General features: G+C 44.5%; 1 protein-coding gene across 2 annotated transcripts in view; it reads left to right on the forward strand.

Annotated features, from left to right (window-relative positions):
• Nucleotides 1-19,442, forward strand: part of MLXIP (MLX interacting protein) — a 45,120-nt gene extending 25,678 nt beyond the window's left edge. Inside the window, exons 6-17 of one of the 2 annotated variants that reach the window (XM_064726741.1) lie at nt 887-1,058; nt 1,911-2,000; nt 2,584-2,675; nt 2,771-3,440; nt 6,255-6,376; nt 7,087-7,273; nt 8,033-8,157; nt 10,606-10,704; nt 11,858-11,985; nt 12,946-13,069; nt 13,653-13,782; nt 14,256-19,442. In XM_064726741.1, the coding sequence (XP_064582811.1) occupies nt 887-1,058; nt 1,911-2,000; nt 2,584-2,675; nt 2,771-3,440; nt 6,255-6,376; nt 7,087-7,273; nt 8,033-8,157; nt 10,606-10,704; nt 11,858-11,985; nt 12,946-13,069; nt 13,653-13,782; nt 14,256-14,377 (2,061 nt within the window). In that variant the 3' untranslated portion in view covers nt 14,378-19,442. The remainder of the gene's footprint in view (nt 1-886; nt 1,059-1,910; nt 2,001-2,583; nt 2,676-2,770; nt 3,441-6,254; nt 6,377-7,086; nt 7,274-8,032; nt 8,158-10,605; nt 10,705-11,857; nt 11,986-12,945; nt 13,070-13,652; nt 13,783-14,255) is intronic. The other variant, XM_064726742.1, reaches the window with a different exon arrangement.
• The last annotated feature ends 2,460 nt before the right edge of the window (nt 19,443-21,902 follow it).

The following is a 21,902-nucleotide window of genomic DNA, read 5'->3' on the forward strand; positions in this document are numbered from 1 at the left end:
TGTTCTGTGCCTCAGAGAGCAATGTGAGATTTGTAACTTGAATTGGATGGGGGAGAGGTTGAATGTAAAGTGCTGTGACAGAAGAAATGGGAATCAGCATTGCATGCCCAGAGAGATCAATCTCTTTGAGGGCTGGCACATGATTTCATCTTGTTACTGAGTTGTAACTGGCACTGCTGCTTTGCTTGTGTAACTGGATCTGTGAAGATGTGGGAGCTGTGTTTTGCAGATCTTCCTGCTGTGCCCACAGCTCAGGCAGATAATATGCCAGGATCCTATAAAGGGACAGAATGGTTAAAGGGACAGTGGTATGTCCCCTTAAACTATCAAACCTACTTTGGGTTATCAGAAGCACTGTTCTGCTGTTTTTGCAAGGCAGTGCAGTTTAACTCAGCCTGCAGTGAGGATGGCTAAGCCAAGTCACATTGTGTTGTATTTTTCATGGGCAAAAGTGTCTTGTGCAAACTTGGAGTACAATTACACTTCACTGCGAGTCAGAGTTTCAAATACATCTCACAAGACAGGAGTTGTTTTTTGCATTCTTGCTAGTCATGTTATTTTTAATCGTTGTTCAAACCACAGGATTGTTAAACTGGGTGAAAAAATACTCGTGTAATCAATCAAACAAGGAAGTGTTGTTATTATGTCCTTCTATTCAATATCTGGATTTTGGGCAAAAATCTTTGCCAGAGTGTTGTGGTATTTCAGTGAGCTGAAGCTGCTGGTGTATCAGAAGCACCACTGAAGTGTTTCAGTCCATTTGATGGCTCCTCAAAGAGAGATTCTTCCTTTAAAAATGTGAAAAACGAGAGCTACTTTTACAGATATGCACCAGGCTGCTTTGGCATTGCTAGGCAGCCTGACCTCTCCTCCTTTCCTTTGGCAGGATGATGATGTGGTTCTGTGGCAAAAAAGAAGGTATGGCAGAGAAACCCCGGTGCCCATGGAGGAGGGCAGCCTGTTGGATGCAGACATGCTCATGTCCGAGTTCACCGACACCCTGTTCTCCACACTCTCTTCACATCAGCTGGTTTCCTGGCCAAACTCCAGGGACATAGGTATTTCTTGGCTGTAGCTGTGCTGCAGTGAGAACCCCTAAAAACACTCTGGTTTGCTGCTCTTGTAGCCTGCCTAAGAAATCGATCTTATATTGCTGATACAGATAAAAACAGGTCAGGGGATGTAGCTGTCTTATGATTCTGTAGGTTATAGAATCTATATCCATATAGAATTAATGACCCAAATTTAATTTCTGTCTTAGCTTCTTCTGTGCTGCTCCCAGCTTTGCCCCTGATGTTGCTCTGAATAAATCTATAATGAGCAGTATTTACTTTATCAGTGCTGAAGGCATGGGGATTTATCTCAAAGCATAGTTGTGTGTGTGTTTTTAAGGGAGTGCCTGTGTATTTTTGTTTGGCTTTGTTTGGTAGAATCAGTGCAAGTTTCATCTGTACAAACAATCCCAAGAGCTGTTCAGCTCTGTCTGATGGGACAGAACATGTCCTCTGTTCACCATCCTTGCTGCAGGGATGTCTGAGCAACTCCAGAGCAGCCATGGTTTACATGAATTGTACTCAAGGCAGATGAAATGGGTGATGGTTTATTTTAAAATACTCTGTTATGAGCTGTGGTGGATCAGGCTGTGCTTTCCAGCAAGGTTTTGTGTAGTGCAGCTCAATTAGAGCCTTCAGGTCTCACCTCTTCCATTTTAGCAATTGAAAGTTTCATTCCTCAATGGCTTTGATATGTGTTCTGTGCTGTACTCTGAAGAGAAGCAGATGCTCAGTTCCTTTCAGCAGCAGTTTTTCTGTAACATCTTGGCCAAGCCTGGCTGTGGAGTGTTTTATTCCTGCTGCTGTTATTATGTGAGTGATGGGAAGCTAATCTAATCTGTCTCCTGAATTTTGCAGGACACTTAGGAAATGCTGACATGATTCAACCAGGGCTTATTCCTCTCCAGCCAAATTTTGATTTTATGGATACTTTTGAGCCTTTTCAGGGTAAGAATCATATAAAGTTCACTAATTTCTTAAATATTGCAGTGATTTATGAACTAGGTTTTTAAAAAAAGTTTGTGTTACAAGCATTTAAGGTTTCCCCATTTCACACTTCTTAGTGAAGAAAACATTTAACATTTTGTTTGTCTTTGAATGTTTTATGGCACTGTCAAGAATTCCATATAACCCTAAAGTACTGCTGACAACTTTGATGGTTATGGATCCTCATGGAAGTAAAGAGTCCTATCTATTTGCTGGCTCTGCAAGCAGTCTGCATCACATAACTGTACTTTATGGGACTCACTGAGGATCAGCTCTTGGCTGTCTGTGTTTAGATGAACCTTTAACAGGACTGATTTTTGCATTGTCCCAGTTTCCATGAAAGTTGAAGGAGTCAGCCCCAAAGAGATCGGTTCCTCTGAAGACAGAATTCACTGCTCAGTCAACAGCAGTTGTATGAAGGAAAAAGCTCATGGTTTCATTATTTGCTAAATAATACTGATATTCCTGTGAATTTTAAGATCTAGCAATGCTGTATCTCAAGTATGAAAAGCAGAAAATTAATAGGTGGCTTTTCATATTTCAGAATTATTCACTCCCAGTCGCTCCAGTAATTATTTCCCTTCCGTGTCTGCTGTCAGCTCAGCTACCACAGACAGCAGCAGCCACTCGTCCCAGGTAAGAGAGGTTTCAAACAGAAGGCTCTGCCATGAGCTGTGTCCTCTCGGGAGGAGTTCAGGCATGTCTGAGTCAGTGATATTTCCTTCTCTCAGTCTCCTGTCCTGCCGTCGGGTTCGCTGCCCAGCACGCTCCCAGCAGGGAACATCAGCGATGGACTGATTCCTTCCTCAGTACCTGCTCCTGGCATTCCTGACGTCGTTGCTGACCAGTGCTCCAGCATTAGAAGTGGAGGATCTTTCATCCAGCCGGCAGACTTCCCTCCTGACACATCTCTCAGCGGGCCACAAACTTTCATGCCGGTGTTCCAGCCGCCGCTGCCGCTGCTGCAGCCCGCGGGCGCCCCGCAGCCGCCGCCGCTGCCCGCGGTGCCGCTCAGCTCCAGCCTGAGCCCCGCCCCCGCCGCCTTCGCCGCCCCAGAAACGCCCAAGTTCGGCCTCTGCGAATCCTCGGTCATCACTCACACGGCCTCTGCCACGCTGACCCACAACGCCCCTGCCACCACCTTCAGCCAGAGCCAGAGCCAGAGCCTGGTCCTGGCCACGCAGCAGCCGGGGGCGGGAGTGCCTTGTAACCTGGCCTTCCAGACTGCTGTTGTGCAGGGGCAGCCCCGGCCCCAGCTGCAGTCCCAGCTGACATTTGCACTCCCCAAACCTGTTGCTCTGGCCAGTGCTGGGACAAGGCCCAAACAGTCACAAAAAATAGTGCCTGCTCCGAAGCTTGAAACAGTGTCCTTAGTGGTAAAGAATGCCTTCATCACCCCAGGTGAGGAGCACTGTGGGAGGATGGTTTTGTTTTCTGAGTGGGACGAGCAGGAGGAAAAGACCTCCTTGCTTTTCTTGCTTAACATAATAAGTTAAAATAGAGCTGCTGAGTGTGTCCATGGAACCCTTGAATCCACTGGCTGAATGCAGTGGCTGCACTGTTCAGTGGGATGCTCTGCACTGCTGCAAGGGTTGGAAGCAGTTTGGTTGAGTGTGAAAAGCTGACCTGCAAAAGGGGGTCTCTTTTTGTATCATCTCTGATGGCTGTGTAGCTGCAGCAGCTCTGTGCTCCTGCCCCATAGAAGCCCTGGATTTAGGAGTGATGCTGTTGTGATTCACTGCCCCTCAGGGCACTCAGCCACAGTGGAGGAGGAGATTCTCCTGAGGGAGATGGAAATCTTTGGCTCAAGCATCCAGAGACCCTTGAGATGCTTTAAGTCAGGAGTGGGTTTCAGGTCAGGGTAGGAACACCTGGGACTTCCACACTGGGTGGGATTTGGAGCCACTGGTGCTGCACAAAGCAAAGAATGAATAACAAGATAAGGAGAGAGAATTTATCTTGTGATGTTTCTTGTAGGAAAGCTCAAGGCTGGGGCAGGACAGGCAGAACACTCTTGGGGTTATTGCAGTCTGTTTTTAGACTTGTGCTGGCTGGGGGCCAAGTGACTTCAGCCACTTGAAATGTGCAACAACAATTCAAGAAAAAGCCTGCCTGGAGGAGAAATGTTAAACAGGCTTTACGTGGGGAGTGGGTGTGTCTGCCAGGGCCTGACAGTGAGGTTACCCACCAGAGAGAAAAATCACTGTTCAGGAGAAGAACAGACCCAAGATGGAATCTAGGGTGTCACTGGGATCAATTTGGTCCGTGATTAAAAGCATGAGGGTGTTAATGGCAGTGTTCTTATCTGCAGTGTGTTAGAAACCAACATTCCCTGTACCTTCAGCAGCTGACATGCATTTCTCACCTAGTAAAGATTGTAGGCAACTCATTTTCAGAAAGCCTTTGCTCCTGCTTTTCTCAGGGCTTCCTGGGTTGTTCCTCACCCCATATATTACTTTCCCAGTGCTCCACCATTTACTTCTAGACCATCACAACCAGTGGGTTTGTTTCTCATCTAGATGAATGGCATGTATTTGGGGATCATGGTGTTCCTAAACTACTGGGACATCAAGCTCAGGGGACAAATCCAAGAATTTATATAAATACTAGAGCTTTATTTTTGGAAACAGAATAAACATCAGTACTTGTAACTGAGGCATTTATGCCTGTAATTTGTGTTCAGGACAAACAAATCATCTCCTGACTGTACAGCAAATTACATTATATCTTGTGTTAAAAATGCTGTGTGGTATAAGGACCCAAAAACCTTTACAGATTGTCTCATCAGGTGCAAGACTTCACTGCTATCACCACTTCATGATAAATGTGCTGATTTGGAGAGGAAAGTCTGCAAAAGATGCATTCATAGGACAGAAACATGATTAATGAAAAGCGACTTCTAAATATTGTTACTGGTTGCTGCCGGTCCCCAAGCGTGGAAGTCAGAAAGGCCAAGCCTGTGCAGCTGCATTAATGCACTGTCAGAGTAGGCTCTTGAGGGCTAGAGAGATGTCACAAGTCCAGCTGAACGTCAGTGAACAGTGGGAAGGTTGTGATTCCAGCTTTAGATGTGGGAATGCTCAAAGAATGAGCTCCCTGTGTCAGTGACAGAGCCACAAGGCTGGCACAAGGTTTGTGCAAACTCCAGGCCTCTCTTATGGAGGCTGTGCAGAAACTCCAGTTGAGTCAAAACACTCAGGTGTTGTCAGGGAGGGGACACTGGATAACCCTGCACTGTCTCCCTGTCCTGCTGTGTGTGTCCTTCAGGGCCCTGATGCTGAGCTGCAGAGGGGTGGCTTGGCAAGGGCTGAGCTCTGCTGACATTTCTCCTGCATCATGACTTTATTTGTACAAAAGAGAGCTGAACCAGTGCAGCCAAGAGAGAAGCCAAATATGTTTGGTTCATTTTTATCAAAACCCAGACAGAAGCTGTGTCTTTGCCTGATTTTTCCCTTAGTGACAGCTTAGGATGGTCAGTGATGTTCTGTAGAGACTGGGCAGGAACAATGTCAGCATGAATGCCATGGTAGTAACTGCACATCTGCATTGGTTACATGGAGATCGTAACAGATTCATCTGGAGACATTTGCTGCTATTCAGAATTGCCTCCAGCTGCCTAAGCACTGCAGGACTCTTGGTTCTGTAGCATATTTTGTGGAATTTTGATGCTGATTCCCAATCACATTTGGTTGTCTTGTGGTTGTGTGTCATCTAAAGCAGCAATAAAACCAGATAGTGAAAGAAGCTGGTAGGCTGAAGTGCTGAGGGAAAGGATTTAAAATATATATGCAATAAAGCATGAGGTATTGAGTCATTGACCCTTCTGGGTCAGCAGAGCAAGCCTGAGGCCCCAAAGTGTGCATGGAAGAGGAGAGCTGAGGATGGTCCTCTCCTGTCAAACCCAGCTCTGACAGAATGAAGACACTTTGTATCTCCCTGAGATACCACATACCTCTGTAAATTCACAGTGAAACAGTGACAGTGATGCTGGGAAACTCAGAAATAGCTGGAGTGTTCAGGTCCTTTGTACTGAATTAAAGGGGTTGAGATTATTGGAAGACTTGGTGGCATTTTATACTGCAGTGACATAGTAGCAAATAGATGCCCATTGATCCATGCCCATGTTTAATGACAAGTTATTTCATACAAAGTAATTTCCATCTTTTTTATTTTTTTGTATCATTAACTATATTCTAACTGAATTGTGTTCTTCAGCTGCCTTTCAGGGACAGTCCAGAGCTGTGATTGTAACTCCAGCACCTTTAAAAAGAGAGGGGATTTTGACGCCAGCCACGTCTCAGTCTAATGTTGCAATTGCACCAGCTGGAATTGTCAGAGTAAGGAGAAGATAAAAAAAATTATATATTTGTTTTCTAGGCCTGTTATTTGCAAGTAGTCAGAGCCATAATGTCTCAGGCGGGTAACGAGTCCAGTAAATCATCTGTTACCCAACGTATGCATTGTGCATTCAGCTTTATGTTTGCTTGTTTTTAATGTAGCCACTTCATGGGCTTGGAAGCACTTTATAGTCTTGACAGGCTCTGTCTCACACAACAGTAAGATTCACAGGAGGCCTGTACTCACAGTGCTGTGGATGGGGATGGTTTGTGCTTTAACTGTGCAGAAGCTGGAAGGAGCCCAGGGAGCTCACCTTTCCACTGCCATATTGGAAAACATGCCTTGGGGATGTGAGTGGGTTTCCCCAATATGTTGTGTGCAGGAAGATGGAGATAGATTTTAGTATATTATGCTGTTGATGTGTTGTAATACTGCTTTAAGTTAGGAAAGGATACTGGTCTCCTGCCAGAAGCCTGACTTTGGTGCCTGCCAATTCCTTATATATTAGCCTTTGTTTCATGTCATCAGATTGTTAATCATGTATTAATTTGCTACTTTTAGTGAAAGGCGAGGTAACAAATCTCTCTTTCTCTCTTTCTCTTTCTTAATCTCTCCCCCCACTTTGTCCTTTCTCTCTTCCCTTCTCTCCCTCTGCCCCTCCTGCTCTTTCTCTCTGTGTTTCTCTGTGCTGTCTCTGTGCTGTTCCCAGGCTCCCGGGGTGACGGAGTTCCGTAGTAACATTCTGGTTGGTCCAGCACAGCGAGCACCAAGTAGTCAACAAAGCCAGTCCACAGTCTCACATCTCTTTCCTCCTAGTGTAGTCCAAGATGTGTTGGTGAAAGGAGAGCACATCCCTTCTCACTGTAGCAGTTCACAAGTTCCCTCACCTACACCTAGTAAGTTAGAAAGCTGTAAGCATTCTCTCTCCTGAACATGGAAGTGTGTTTCTGTTGGGTAGGCAGGGTGTAAATGGGCCTTAAGGAGCTCTGGATAATTTTTGAAGGAAAAGCTTTTCAGGCCCTTCTACCCCACAGCTTCAGTTGCATCCAGTAGTTTCCAATTCTTGTCTTAAATGACTGTGCAGCATCCCCACAAACTGTGATTTTGTGTTTCCTGTGAGTGGCTCCTTTCTAAAAGGATGTGCTGTCATAGTCACCAAGAGATGAAAGGCATCTGTGTAGGAAGTGCTGAATAGGTTTGTTGTTCAGTGTCATAGCTGTGATTTTGACTGGAGGATCTCAGACACAATCCTTGTAGGTAAGTGCAAAGACTCCTTTTGCATGTGCATCGGTGGAGCGTTCCCTGGGCTGGTTCTGGTGGTCCGTGGTGTGTAAGTGTCACCATCATGTTCCAGGCCTTAGAGACAAATGGGGGAGCCCAGCAGGACAATGGAGTCACATCCTGTGCATCCAACATGCCTTTGCTGAAATATGTGTGTGGAAGGACAATTACATCTTGCTATTCAGGATGTGTCATGTGTTATCGTGAGCTTGCCCAGCAGTCCTGATGTTCTCTAGCATGTGGTTGCTGCATCAAACAGTGCAGTTTGGTTGCTGACTGCATTTCAGTTCAATTCTGAGTAGAAACTTCTCAGCAGTTATATTTGCTACACAAAGTTGTTTGTTAATGTGTCTTGTGTTTTTTCCTTTCTGAAGGCCGGGACTGTCAGAATTCAGGCCAGGCTTCCCCCTGCACCTCTGAGCAGAGCCCCAGCCCACAGTCTCCTCAGAACAGCTGCTCAGGAAAACCTGCCACTGACCCTGCTGTGGCTGCACTTAAGGTGTGTGTCCTTTCCTTTGAGGGGCTTTTCTTTGCCTTCATAGCTGCTTTTCTGTCCTGGTGTCTGAGCATAGCTAGAGAAAGTGGTGCTTCAGGACAGTAATGTTGTGTGTTGAGCTTATCTTGCTGTTGCATCTGTGCTGCTCTGTGCAATCCAAAATGTCAGACTCCAATCTACCCTGCTCCTCAGGGATGTGTCACCAGAGGGGCCAGGCTTTGCTGCACCTCTGCAGGTCCTTGTGGTGGTGACAGCAGTTCCTGCTGTGGCTCTCAGGAGTGTTGTGACAGGTGTCAGTTCACTTGTCAAAGGTTTCAGGCTTAGTGTTCTAAACTGCGGCTTTTTGCCATTGTTCTGTTGGGGCTCTTCAGTCTGCAGGGCTCTGGCCATCACTGGAGGGGGAGTTCTTGACCTGCTGAGTTATTACATGTCTCCAGTGATGCTTTGCTGCTCCACAGAGAAGCAGCTCCACAGACTCTACGAGTTACACCTGTAAAACCCTTGGAGAATCACTGGGGTAAGAACTGGGCAGTCTGGAGATAGCACCCGAGTGCTGGTTGTGCCTCACACACAGCTGACCTTGTCAGAACACTTTCTGTGGTGATATGAGAAACTTCTCCATGAAAACCCCAGCAGAACAATCAGCTGTAACCCTCTCATTCATTCTCTTGTGGGAGGGAACATTACTTAACAGTTCTGCAAGTGCCAGTCCCCTTCTGGCTCTGTGTACCCTGTGAGTTGGTGGCAGTTTGGTTACTCTAGGGCAGAAAGGTAAGTTTAACACCTGCAGCCTGTGGCTAAACTCAGGCCTAGATCTGTTGCAGAGGACTATCAGAGCTGCCCCTTGCTGACCATGCTGCAAGTTACTCAGAAAAGCTGGCAGGGATTTGCTTGGCACGAGAGCTCACAAGCCCTGGATGCAGCCTGTTCTGCTGCTAGAGTAAGGCAACAAAGGAACATTTGGCTGATGGTGGGAAAGTGGTCACTAGATGGAAAAGCAAAGACACAGCTTTGCAGCCATGTAAACACACCTGCTCTCACAGGAATTGCTTTGGATATGTACTGTTAGTAACCCTTTAGTAAGACAAGAGAGAAACAGTGATATTTGCCAGGCTCCAGATGCATGTGCTTTTGTTCCTCTGTATTGTCAAGTTAGATTAAACAGTTCTGTATTGCTAGGTAACATGGTTATTTCAGTTTGGCAAGGCATGGAGTGCACTGGAAATCTCAGTCCTGCTCATGAACCTGCATTTTCTGTGGTTTTGGGCAACCACTTCACTGCTTTATTACATTGCTTTCCTCCATTATAAAGTGGGGTGATGGTGAGCTGCTGCCAGAAAGCCTCGCTTTTCCAGGAATGTGTCCTCAAAGTGAAAACTCTGTTAAAGAACTTCCTTCATCCCAGGTTTCCTGTGGTAGACTCCGAGGAAAAAGCAGTAATTGAGCAATAGGAGCAACTTGGGCTGCTCCTGCAAGAGAGGGACTCAGAACAAAGAAATCCCTGGGCTGTTTCAGTTTTGGTCTCTGCACCTCCTTCACACGCCTGGCACACACCTCTGTGTGGAGTGGGGATTTTCAGAGTTGTATCTGGAGTCGTTTTGTTCCTGCCTGGATGCTTTCTGTGTGTCCCTGCTGTGGCTGTGACCGTGTAACATCCCAGGGATGATCCCTGGCTGCTCCAGGCTCCAGCTGAGCCGGGCAGGAGCCACAGGGCGGCGGTGTGGCCCCAGCTTTGGGAAGGGATCTGCCGGCTGCTCCTTTGTCCTCGGCAGCTCAGAGCCTTGGAATAATCTGGTATTCCCAGTGCCTGAGCAGAAACTAGAGCTCCTTTTCTTTTCTTTCTGTTGGCACCAACCTTGGGAGCTCCTGTTGGTGTTTAGGTAGCTCCCCAGCCCTGGGATCCAGGGGCTGCAGAATCCTCCTGTGCCTAAAAAGTCCTGCCAGTTGTTTTCTGTGTTACTGATTGTGAGGTATTTCTGCCACAGCCTGGACCAGTTCTGGGTCTACTGATCTTTGTTCTTTTGTTAATATAAATCCTAAATATTTTACTCCCTGGTGACACAGCTTAGAAAGATGTGTAGGATGTCCTTTACTTTCTGCTAAAACACTCCACAGAAAAATGGTATCTTTCAAATATTTGTGTGCCTTGCTGGCAAGCAACAAATCGTGTGCATACTGTGCAAGCCTAGAACCTCCAGGTAATATAATATCTTTCAGATTTTCTCCTTGCCATCCTGGCATGTGCTGCTTAGAATAGGTGCAGATGTCAGAGGTGGATTGGTCCACAAACACACTGTCAATTCATTATTAAGATTCTGGAGAGTCATTCCAGGGGAGGCCGTGAATGCCAACAAGCCAGCAAAAATGACCCTGAATTGAATAGCTGAAATAGTCATAGCATTAGAACAGTAAAGGAGAACAGCACAGACTGAGCTGATTTTATTTATGCAGAATCGAAGGATGAGGCATCTTTCAGAACAAAAACGAAGGTCTAACATCAAGATTGGTTTCAGTGCTCTGAACAGCCTGGTGTCAGCCAACTCCAAGTCCGTAAGTACTGCAGCAGCACTTGGTTTGATGTGAAATGTAAGAAAGATCCATTCCAGAAGTCTTGTTAATAAATTTTATTATTTCACTGCTGAGTACAGCTGAGCACAGCAGAGAACACACTGCTGTGTGCTCACAGCAGTGAGCAGAGGCAGAATGGTGAAGCTCAGGTAAATTCCTAGGATTTCCTACCCCATTGAGATCTCTGCCTCCCAGCATGGTCAGTTCAGATGGTTTGGAAAATCTCATTAGGACTCTTTACACCACCCAGCTGTCTTTAAGAATCAGGGCCTTTTTTTCCCTTTTTCACCTGTCACTTGTGCTTGGGTTCACAGAGAAAAAAAACCCAAACTGATTTCTCATTGTCCAATGACTTTGTCCAGACGAAAAACTTACTCTGGCTACACCAGTCAACTTAGTTCACTAAATTGAAATACAACAAAATTTTTAGTGTCATTTAAATACCAGTGGCTTTGAAACATGGAAAATGTGGAAGCTTTTTATGCAACATGTTGGTTTGTTTTTGTCATTTTTATAGTTTCAGAAATTTAGGTGATATGTTGTCAGAATTTCACCTCATGGCTTGAATAGCCTATTTGAAAGGAAATCCTTTTTGTAAACTCAGCTTTACTGAAATGTCTGGTTATTTTATTTCTCAAGTACAGATTTTTAATTGGTTCTTCCAAACTGAAGAGTATTATTATCTCCTTTGATGGGTCCTTCTATTTAATAACTTCAGGTTTCCCAAACGAAATAATTTATATTATCAACTCAAAGCAGCGCTTCTACCAGCGCTATAAATCTTTCTGGAGATGTAGCACATACTTCACTACTTAAGTAAAACTGTAAATATTTTTAAGAGGACAGATAATGAAATAAAACATTTTAAATTATTAAAATACTTCTTTCAACAAAGTAGCAGAATTGTAATTTATGGAAGAAGACAACCCCTACAGCCACATTTCTTTGTACTGGAGTTTGAAGAGGATTCAGAGAAAGACAGAGTTGAGTTTCTGAAGTATTTTGCTCTGCCTGACCCTGTGCTTTTACACACAGTGAAGGGAAATTAAAAGGTGCTGGAGTGCAGGTTAGGAGGACAAACTCATGATGAGCTGAGGTGATTGCAGGAATTGAGCTGTGTGTCTGTTTGGCCTAGATCAGCCACGCCATCACGCTGCAGAAGACAGTGGAATACATCGCCAAGCTGCAGCAGGAGAGGAGCCAGATGCAGGAGGAGACCCGGCGGCTCCGGGAGGAGATCGAGGAGCTGAACGCCACCATCCTGTGAGAACGGGAACTCCCGGGGCCGAGCAGCAGCTCGGTGGTGCCAGGCAGAGGGAGGATTGCTCAGTGCCACACCAGGGAGCAGAGCTGCTGTGGGGTGGGCACTGGTGCAAACTGTGTGCAGTTTCAGCAAGCCCTGAGCACGGAATGCACAACGGTGGCAGCATCAGGGAGGATGTGTCAGAATAGTTCTGGGAAGAATTCAGCTAGGATGTTTTTACAAAGCTCATCGCTTTTCTCACTCTTCACAATGGCTTTGCTGCAGTTTTCTTCTCAAATGCAGTCAGTTTTTATAGAATATTGTGATTGAGTACCTAAGACACAGAACCTGGGCTCCAGAAGTTTGCCACTGGCTGAACATAATTGATAAATCCACCTTCCCAGTGCCTCAGTTTGGTCTGTGGGTTTATGATTTTGTACTGTTGCAAAGCACATTGAGAACTGCACTGGCTTTACTTCCATCTGCAGAAATTTTAGGCTTAGGCATGATGTTAAAATTAGCAGTAAATCAAAATATTTTTATTTTTCTTGCAAAATATAATCAATTCCGCTTCGTTTTATGTTAAATTGGTCTGTTTTATAAGAATCTCCATTACATTTTCTTCTGTACCATTGCTTAGGAGTAACTGTAAATTTTTCCTTGACTCCTAATGTGCCTTGTCCTTAAGGGATGCCCAAAATTACTTTTTTCTATGCTATACTTTATTTTCAGTTTTGTTGTTTGTAACCAGAAGTGTTTGTAGCAGCTTGATAAATCACTTTGCTGCATGAATATAGACAAAGTTGTTGGGAAAACAATTTTTATTCCTGACTGGAGCAGTTACGCTCTGGGGGGATCATGCACTGGGAAGCCTCTCCAGCAGAGATACCAGGAATACACACTTTTCTCCTGCTGCAGTTTAGTCTGGAAGAGAAATGTGTCCTTTTTGGTGAGATTCTGACCTCCAAACATCTTCTCAGTTCTTGCCAGCAGCAGCTCCCTGCTACCGGCGTTCCCGTAACGCGGCAGAGGTTTGACCACATGAGGAAGATGTTTGATGAGTACGTGAGGAGCAGGACCCTGCAGAACTGGAAGTTTTGGATTGTATCCTTTTATACCAACCTGAGCAACTTGGGCTTTGATACTGGTATTTTTAGAGCCAACAACTTGGGATTCTGATGCTGTGGCTTTCAGCTGAGTTACTTAAATAGCAAACGTCCTCAGTTTTCATCCACATCTGTGTGTGGATATGGATTCTTGCAGACCTTGTTCACCTCAGTGTGTGGGAGGTAACTGCAAAGTAAAATGCAATGCAGAGGCAAAGTTTTCTTGCTAGGTTATTGTACTGCAAGAAATCTTTTGTGGGCTCTGCTGTAACTGCAGCTCTATTTGGCTTTTGGGAAACGTCCATAGACAATAGCAAAGATTTCAGGGGAAGAAAAATTACAGTTACTGAAGCTGTTCAAAAACCTGCACATTTCCTTTTTTCCTCTTCAGGTCTGTGTGGAGGAATTTTGCAAAATATAGTGAATATCACTAGGAACTAAGGTTCAATTTTTTTCCCATTGCAATCCCTCTGGCAGTTGGAGTCCATTTAGAAATCCAGTGTTTTCTCTGCCATAGCCTTCCCCACAGAATGCCTTGAACTCCCCCTTTGTTGCCTCCCTTAACATTTGATGGTTTGCAGTTCAGCATTATTATTAAGCCATTGTTTGAGTCCTTCAATGGGATGGTTTCCACAACAAGCTTTAAGGATCTGAACGAAACTGCACTGGCCTGGTTGGATCAGCACTGTTCTCTTCCTGTTCTGAGGCCAAGTAAGTGAGGTTCCATCCAGCAGCTCTTCAGATCACAGAAAGTAAGATATAATAGCATTTCTTAAAAGTCAGAGTGTGACAGAGAAAGCACATGATGCTGAATGTGGCTTTCGCTTCCTTTTTGTTAGCTCAGTGAAAAAATAAGAGCCTCTTCTGACTGTGAAGACAGAAAAAAATTGTTGAATATACCAGAATTTAAACATTTAACTACATTTAAATTTCAAAGGCTTGGCTCTAGTTGGAGTATGTTTGGCTGTGTGATTTATCTCATAATGAGGGAAGACCTCTGAGATTTGTATTTAGCTTTGGAGTGACCTTCTGTTTGGGCATCACTGCTTGATTCATTCCCTCTTGCCTTTCACAAGTATTTAATTTACATTTATAGCTGTCAAGGGGTGCTCTATTTTGCAGAAGAGAGATCAGTCAGATTAATAGCTTTTCCTGCTGCTTTCCTGCCCTTTTTTTCCCCCTAGTGGTGCTGAACACCCTGCGGCAGCTGAGCAGGAGCACCTCCATCCTGTCGGACCCGCAGCGGCTGCCGGAGCAGGCGCGCGAGGCCGTGGCCAAGGCGAACAAGAGAGCTGGGGACACCTAAGAGCCAAAGACACTGAGGTGCTTGTCCCAGGGGTGGAGACCCTGCCAGGCCCTGCCTGCCCAGGCTCCTCCAGTCAGTGCACTTTAGAAAGGATTCTCTCCATCACCAGAGACGTTGTTCAGGGCACCCGGCCCTGCCTTGAGAAGAGGTGCAGGTGATGCAGCGTTGTCACAACGTTTGGGTTCCTCTCCAGTGCTGTGCTGTGCTCTGTCAGTGAGAAAAAACCACCAAGCTCAGGTAAACTCAGCAGGTTTGAGCCCTGCAGGCAGCAATAGATCTCCATCAATGCATCCTTATGCAACTAACGGAACGCCCTCAGTTCTCTGAAGTGCAAATCCTGTGCACCAAGGAATGTGCTCTTCAAGGGGAAAAAATACTTCTGATTTCATGAAGCAAAATGTGCTTTTTATTTTGTTCTCTGGTATTTGGTTCCATGTGTTTTACTTGAATAGTGAAAATTGTTCAACAGGATCATATGAAAAACCAAAGGAGAAGAAAAATCTGTCAGTGATGTCAACTCATGGCAAAAATACTAGAATTAAAATCTCAGGCTGTGTTTTGTGTATTTTTATTTTAATGAGTGTATCATTGCATTTGATCCGTTTCAAGACGTGCTTTATTTTCTAGTAAATAAAGTAGCTGATTTTTATTTTTTTTATATAGCCATTGCAAGGGAGTAGCAGGCAGTGCAGTAAGTGCAAGAAAGCAGTTTTAGATTGTATAAATTCTGCAGTTAGGATAAATGCATGAATTTATATCAGTTTAACCAGTTAACTGTTTTCTTGCACTCTGCACAGTTCAGCTGCCATCCTCACAAAATGTGCACATATAAAACACATCCATAGGTAAATGTAGTAGCACTTCAGAGACAAGAATTGAGTTTGTTATGTTAAAAAATTGGCTTTTTTATTATCTCAGAAGCTATATCAAACCACACAGACTTGCAGTCAGTTCTTTGCTTCTTTGTCTTTCTTTGCTTTTTCTTTTTGCCTTCTGTCTGAAAAACCTGAAGGACTTTGCTAGGCCTCATCTGTAGGGGAAGGTTCTGTTCAACATGAGTTATAGAACATGTAAAAATAAGTTTAAAAGTCAAAATACTGCATAACATTTTTCTGTGACAATCTCAGCACATCCTGTGCTCTGCTGCAGGTAAACTGAGTCCTGTTCCAGCAGTGATTGTCCATCCTGGGACAGCACTGGGATGTTCATTCCTGCTGATTGTTCAAAGTCTGGATGATCCCATGACCCCTGTAATTCCACTCATGACTTGATCCTGATTGTTCAGAGCTCTGCAAAGGTGGGAACACCTCCCCTGAGCAGTTTCCTTCCAGTTCCAAGGGCAGGCTGGAGGTGCTGAGCAGCCTCTCACAGTGGGAAAATGAGGAATAACTGGAGCACTTGGGGCTTGCACACTCTGAAATGGGCTCAGTAGGTTCTCCTTGGGGAAAGGAGCTTTTCTCAGCATTGTCCCCATTCTCCTCCACTTGGTGGGCCAGAGTTTGGAAGGTAACAATGGTCATGGGGAGTAGGGCTGGGCACAGGTGGAGGTTTTGTTCTTGTTTCTCCTTTGTCCTGAGTTCTTGCAGCTAATGGCTTTCCTTGCAGAAAAAAGCTTTTCCTTTCCTTCTGTGAGAGCAGCGCTGTAGGAAGGACAAGGCACAAAAGGTGAGCCTCTCCCTGCATGGAGGGACTGAGACTGAAGGGGAATTTTGTACCAACACAGCTCCTCTGTGCAGGCTGTGTTGGGGGACATGCTTTTCTTTCTCTTTTTTTACAGTAGATTTGACAAATAATTTGAAGTTTGTGGCACATGTGAAAACCTGTGTCCCTGTCACAGAAGCAACAAAATTTCAAGTCTCAGCCAAGGAATGATGTGTAAAGGTTGTCATAGTAATTAAATAGTGAGTAGATTTTCTGGAGGGATCCATTCCCAGATCTTTCATTATGCTGTAATCAATTAAGCAATATTCTTTTGGATACATCTGGGTAAGAAGTGTTAAAGAAGTGAATAATTTTTTGAATCAGTGCTTTCAATCCTCCCATTTTTATCACTAGTTGTGAATTTGTCTCCAGTAAAATCATTTTACACTGTGATGAGCTGGGGGTGTCCCTTGTGTCCTTTCCTTGGAAGGGACCTCACTGTCTGTTAAGAACATGTGTGGGTTTCTAGCAAGAAAGCAGCAGGCACATTGTCCAAGAGTTTTTGCTGACCTTTTCAGATGAGCAGATTCTCTAATGCCTCCCCTGCCTGTCAGCAGTGATGGTGTGTGATTTTCTCCATTTCTGGTATCGATGACGTGGGAGTTCTGTCCCAGCAATCACAGAGCAGTACAATCATCCCTCAGGGCCAGGGGGATCTGAGGACTGAGACCCTGACATCCCACATCTCACAGAATGGATTGGACACTGAAAGCAACCCTAAAGGATCAGCAGAGGCAATTCACCTGAACTGCCAAAAACTTTGTCCATTCACAGTTTTGATGTGGGTGGAAAACTCATCCATGAGCTGGTTACAATTGGAGAGGAAGTGCTTGTTTAACAAATTGTGATGCAGAAACAAACTCAAAGCACTATTAAAAAACTACAGATCTTAAAGAGAAAAATTTAAGTACTTCTTACTTAGGTAAGAGTGTAGGAGGGAGGAAAGGAAAAGTGAAAAGATACTTTCCACTAGTGCAATTACCAGAAATGATGTGGCTGCTCTTTGAAGCAGTGATTCAATATGTTCTTGTCACCCTGTTATTGCAGATCAGAATTCTTTTATCAGTCAGCCTTTTGAGGAGAGTGATTTCACTTCATTTGGAAGCACAGGAGGAAAAAAGCTGGTTTATGTCTCACATCTGAGCAGTAGAACCACTAAAGATTGGTATGGAAAGAGATGGACCACGTATGTATTAGTTCCTGCATAGTTTTCCACTTTGATTTATGTTTAAAGACTTTAGTCTTTCTTTCTTACCCATGGAGGAATTTAAATACTTTATTTTTTTCAAAGTTTTGTAATTTAAGCACTCTGATTTCCTCAGTGTCACCAAAGTAAGCAAGCCAAACACACAGTGCCTAAAGTCTGCACAGAATTGCAGGTGCTGCACATCTGTCTGGTGCTAAACTTTTGGAGAACCCCCAGATAACTGAATACAAGATGTGTTCTGTCAAATCCAACATGTTTCACTCAGTAAAGGAGTGGCTAAATAACTTATTTATGGCCTGTGATATGCACAAAGTCAAAATGGGATTGTCTGCTGGTTCCTTCTGACCTCCAGTTGTATTCATTGGTATATTGTGGATGGCCCCACCCCAAAGACAAATTCTGGAGACCTGGGGCATGATCTGGTGTAGTTATTAGCTTGTATTGTAGTTTCTGGCCTCCTTTTAGGAGGAGGAGTAAGGGGTGAAGGTCCAGGAGCAAACTTGAATTGAAGGAATTTCTGAGGAGGAGGATCAGAGACAAGTGCACACTTCACCGTGACAGTGATCTCTGCACAAAACCAAAGGATTCTTGGTTAATACCATTTGACCTGACTGGAATGTTCTTCCATGCTTTTCTAGAGCCCTGGGGAGGGATTCCTTGAAAGAGGGGGCTACCAGAATGTTTCCATCTGTGCCTTAGATCTTGGTGTCCTGTGTGCATTTGACTAATCATAAGTCATCCATTGTTCCCCCTAAAGTGATGCTGTGTGGAAAATTCAGAGAATGGAGGAAATGGGGCTTCCCTGGCTTTTTAGAGGTTTTTATCTGTGTGGCATTGCTGTGACTCTTTCACACTGAGGTTGTGAGTAACTGTTTCTGTGTTTGGAAAAAATTGCATTTTCCTTGCTGAATCCACCACCCCTCTCCCCTGCCATGTGCAGGAGCACTTGTGCACACATGGACATAATCTCTGCTCTGCCAAACCCAGCAAACAGGCAAAGCCTTAATAAACCTCCACACCTGAGACAGAGAAAGATGTCTTTGAAAGGACAAAGGGCTATCAAATGTATTGGAAACCTGCATTTGTATCTTCAGGTTTTTTACATTCCTCTCTGTGTGTGTGTTCACACGTGGTAGAAGGGACAGGGACAGGTAAATTTAGTTTTGTTTGCTTTTAAAGCCCAAAACTCCTGAAAAGGAGTTTGAGAACAGGAGAGGGAAGCTCACTGCAGAAATGTTCAGTAAGATAATGCTTCCTTGAAGGCTGTTTCACTTTCTCAGTTTCTGGAATGGATAGTTCTTGCCTTGATGTTGTCAGCTAGAAGTACTGCTGAAAACTGAATGAGTTTTTCACTGTTTTCTTCTTTTTCTTTCTAATTTTTTTTTCCTTCCTACCTTTATTGCATGGAAAACCACCAAAAAACAAAAGGCTGATGACATCCAGTTCAGGTTCTTTAGGGATTCAGTCACACCAGTCTGGAGGACTGTAGACAATTGTTGATAATTTCTAGGAGTTTTTTAAATTAGGTGAGACATCAGGAGTTTTTCTGTTACTCCTCAATTTATACACTTGAGTTGCAGAGGAGATTATTTGGTTTGGGTTTTTTTTTTAATAGGACCCCAATATATTTCCCACAACATGAGTTAAAGTTTTCTTTGGTTTCATTCTTGGTTGGATTTTCTGCTCATTTACTGTGTAAAGCAGAAGTGGTAGAACCAAACTGTAGCTTTATCTGTAAAACTTGAGTTCTTCAGTTACAATTACAGGAACTTCAGTTACAATGAAACACACCTTTGGTATATAATGGAATTCATTTCTAGCCACTGTCTGAACTTTTTATATCTGAACTTTTCCAACATGAATAAGGTTTTCAGTCAAAAGATATCAATGTTATGAGCAAGCCTTTTAACAATACAGTGAATAAATAGATTGTTTTCTTCTTCTAACCTTGTATTTAAATGTGTTTTAAGTGAATGGAATTCATTCTTGTTAAGAAAAAATGATAAAAAAAAGCTTGAAGGTATGAGGACTTCAGGTTGTGCTCTTGCTTTGCTTAGGTTTCCTGTTCTGTTGCATGACAACTTCTGTTGTGCTGTTGATATGTAGCACTTTCCAGTAGGTCTGTTAAATTGTGCAATGCATTTTTTTATATTTACAACCAAAACAATAAAGGATATTTTTTGGAAGAAATTGGTTTTAATGCCTTTGTTTTCTGATTGGAGGTGAGGAAATGGTAAGCAGAATTATTCCTGGCCTGGGGTTGGTACCTTGGCATCCTTTCTGCAGCTCTAAAAGGTGACAGGAGCTCATTGCCCTGTGAGCAGTGCTGGAGTTACCTTTGGATCTGTGTGTTTGGCATTCCCAGAGCTGGGCTCTGTGTTCTCTGTGGAGTTTTGGGATTGATGTCTGTGTTAGGAACTGAGCTGCTTAAGTCCATTTAAAAATGAAATTAATAAATCTGCCTTTAATGACTGATTTTTGTTTTTCTCTGGTAGGAGACTCCAGCTCTCTGTGCTTCAGTTGTCACCTCCCTGGCATTTTGGATTTTCTTGCTTAGTGGAAGCAGCAGTGAGGCTCTAGTTGAAGTGAAAGGTAATAGAAGAGTGAAAAGAAAGATTTTATTTAAAAATCACCGCACAAGAGTTTGTGCTGGTTGATGTTATCCTTGTGATTGGTGCTTTTGATTTGATGTTTCTCATGAGAACTTCTGATGAGTCAGGCCTGCAGTTCCAGGAGGTACAGCAGGGTTCAAAACCCCTGCATTTAGTTTTTCAGAAATCACAAGCTTGATCTCACATGAAGCACTTTGGTGGGAGCGAGGAGCAGTTCTATTTCAGCAGTGATAAACCAGCTCTCCAGCCTGCCTTCACTCTTGACCAAGCACTACAAATGCCAGAGTTATTGCAGTGATGCTATCAAAGCTCTCTGGGAGGAAGCTGTGGCTGCAGAGCACTGTTTCTCTATTACTGATTTAGTGGTGATTTCAGGGAGGCTGCTGTAACTTCAGCTGAGGTGCCAGAAGAGTTTGTGAAGTGGTTTCTGTTTGTGGCTGGCACTGCTAATCCTTGAGCCCTGCCAAAAGTGGACCTACACTCGCTCTGTGGAAATGATGCCAAATGAAATCACTGCTGGAAGTGATTTCACAGCCCAGGGCTCTCTTTATTTCTAAATTAATGGGATGGAATGCTTGCTATATTTTTATTTATTTATTTTAACCTATATTTTCCCTCAGGAGCTCATCTCTGCACTTTCTCCAGGAGGTGGGCAGACAAAGATTGGTTATTTGGGTGCTGGGGTGGTTCCCTGTGTGCAAACCCAGAAGTGCCCCTGTGTCATCCAGAGAGATGTTTAACATCAGAACAAGGTGTGTGTGTCACACCCCCAAAGCTTTTCCACCACCAAATGGAAACAAACCCAGGAAAGAGGAGACTCATCACATCCCTGGGTCTGCTGCTCCCTTCTGACACTCCTTACAGAGCTCCTCCATCCAAACCCTTCATTCCTCACAGGCCTCAAAAGCTTTGTTTTCAACCAGGATAAAAGGGGAACTGCATGTCAGGAGGTCTTTGCTGGTGACCAAATCATGATCACAGCAGAGATGCTCCCTGTGGCACAGGTGGCTGGGGAGGATTTATGTGAGCCTGGTGACCCTGCACCAGGAAGGCCACAGGGCTGCAGGTGTTCTCTCAGTTCTGCCTGGGGCTGCTGCATTTTCCTCTCTGCACTGACTGAGTGTTCCCCCTGGGGAAGAAAACTCTTCTGTCTCAGGTAGCTCTGAGTGTTCCCTCTGGGGAAGAAAACTCTTCTGTCTCAGGTAGCTCTGAGTGTTCCCTCTGGGGAAGAAAACTCTTCTGTCTCAGGTAGCTCTGAGTGTTCCCCCCAGGGAAGAAAACTCTTCTGTCCCAGGTAGCTCTGAGTGTTCCCCCCAGGGAAGAAAACTCTTCTGTCCCAGGTAGCTCTGAGTGTTCCCTCTGGGGAAGAAAACTCCTCTGTCTCAGGTAGCTCTGAGTGTTCTCTCTGGGGAAGAAAACTCCTCTGTCCCAGGTAGCTCTGAGTGTTCCCTCTGGGGAAGAAAACTCTTCTGTCCCAGGTAGCTCTGAGTGTTCCCCCCAGGGAAGAAAACTCTTCTGTCCCAGGTAGCTCTGAGTGTTCCCTCTGGGGAAGAAAACTCTTCTGTCCCAGGTAGCTCTGAGTGTTCCCTCTGGGGAAGAAAACTCTTCTGTCTCAGGTAGCTCTGTGTTTTCCCCCCAGGGAAGAAAACTCCTCTGTCTCAGGTAGCTCCTCCCATGACGTGAGTTGGACAGACCTGACTCACTTGGACATCTCAGCACTGCTGAGGAAACATTTCCCTTTCTAGGAAAAACACTTTTGTTGAGCTATTTATATCTTCAGAAGGTGAAACAAAAGCCATGCATGGGAGAGGAAACCACAGGGAGCAGCCCTGTCTAATCCTCTGGTTCAGCAAGGCTTAAGTGGTTTGTTGAGTCCTTCATGGTGTGATGTTTAAGCCCTGGGGTGTGAATGTTTTCCTCCTCTGAGAGGTTTGCTGACCCCACCTGAAAAGGTCAGGCAGGTGTTGATTCAGCCTTGGGGGTAAGCACAACCCCAGGCTGTGGT

The sequence above is a fragment of the Zonotrichia leucophrys genome, chromosome 15 (genome assembly GCF_028769735.1).
Source record: "Zonotrichia leucophrys gambelii isolate GWCS_2022_RI chromosome 15, RI_Zleu_2.0, whole genome shotgun sequence".
In the NCBI taxonomy this organism is placed as follows: Eukaryota; Metazoa; Chordata; class Aves; order Passeriformes; family Passerellidae; genus Zonotrichia; species Zonotrichia leucophrys.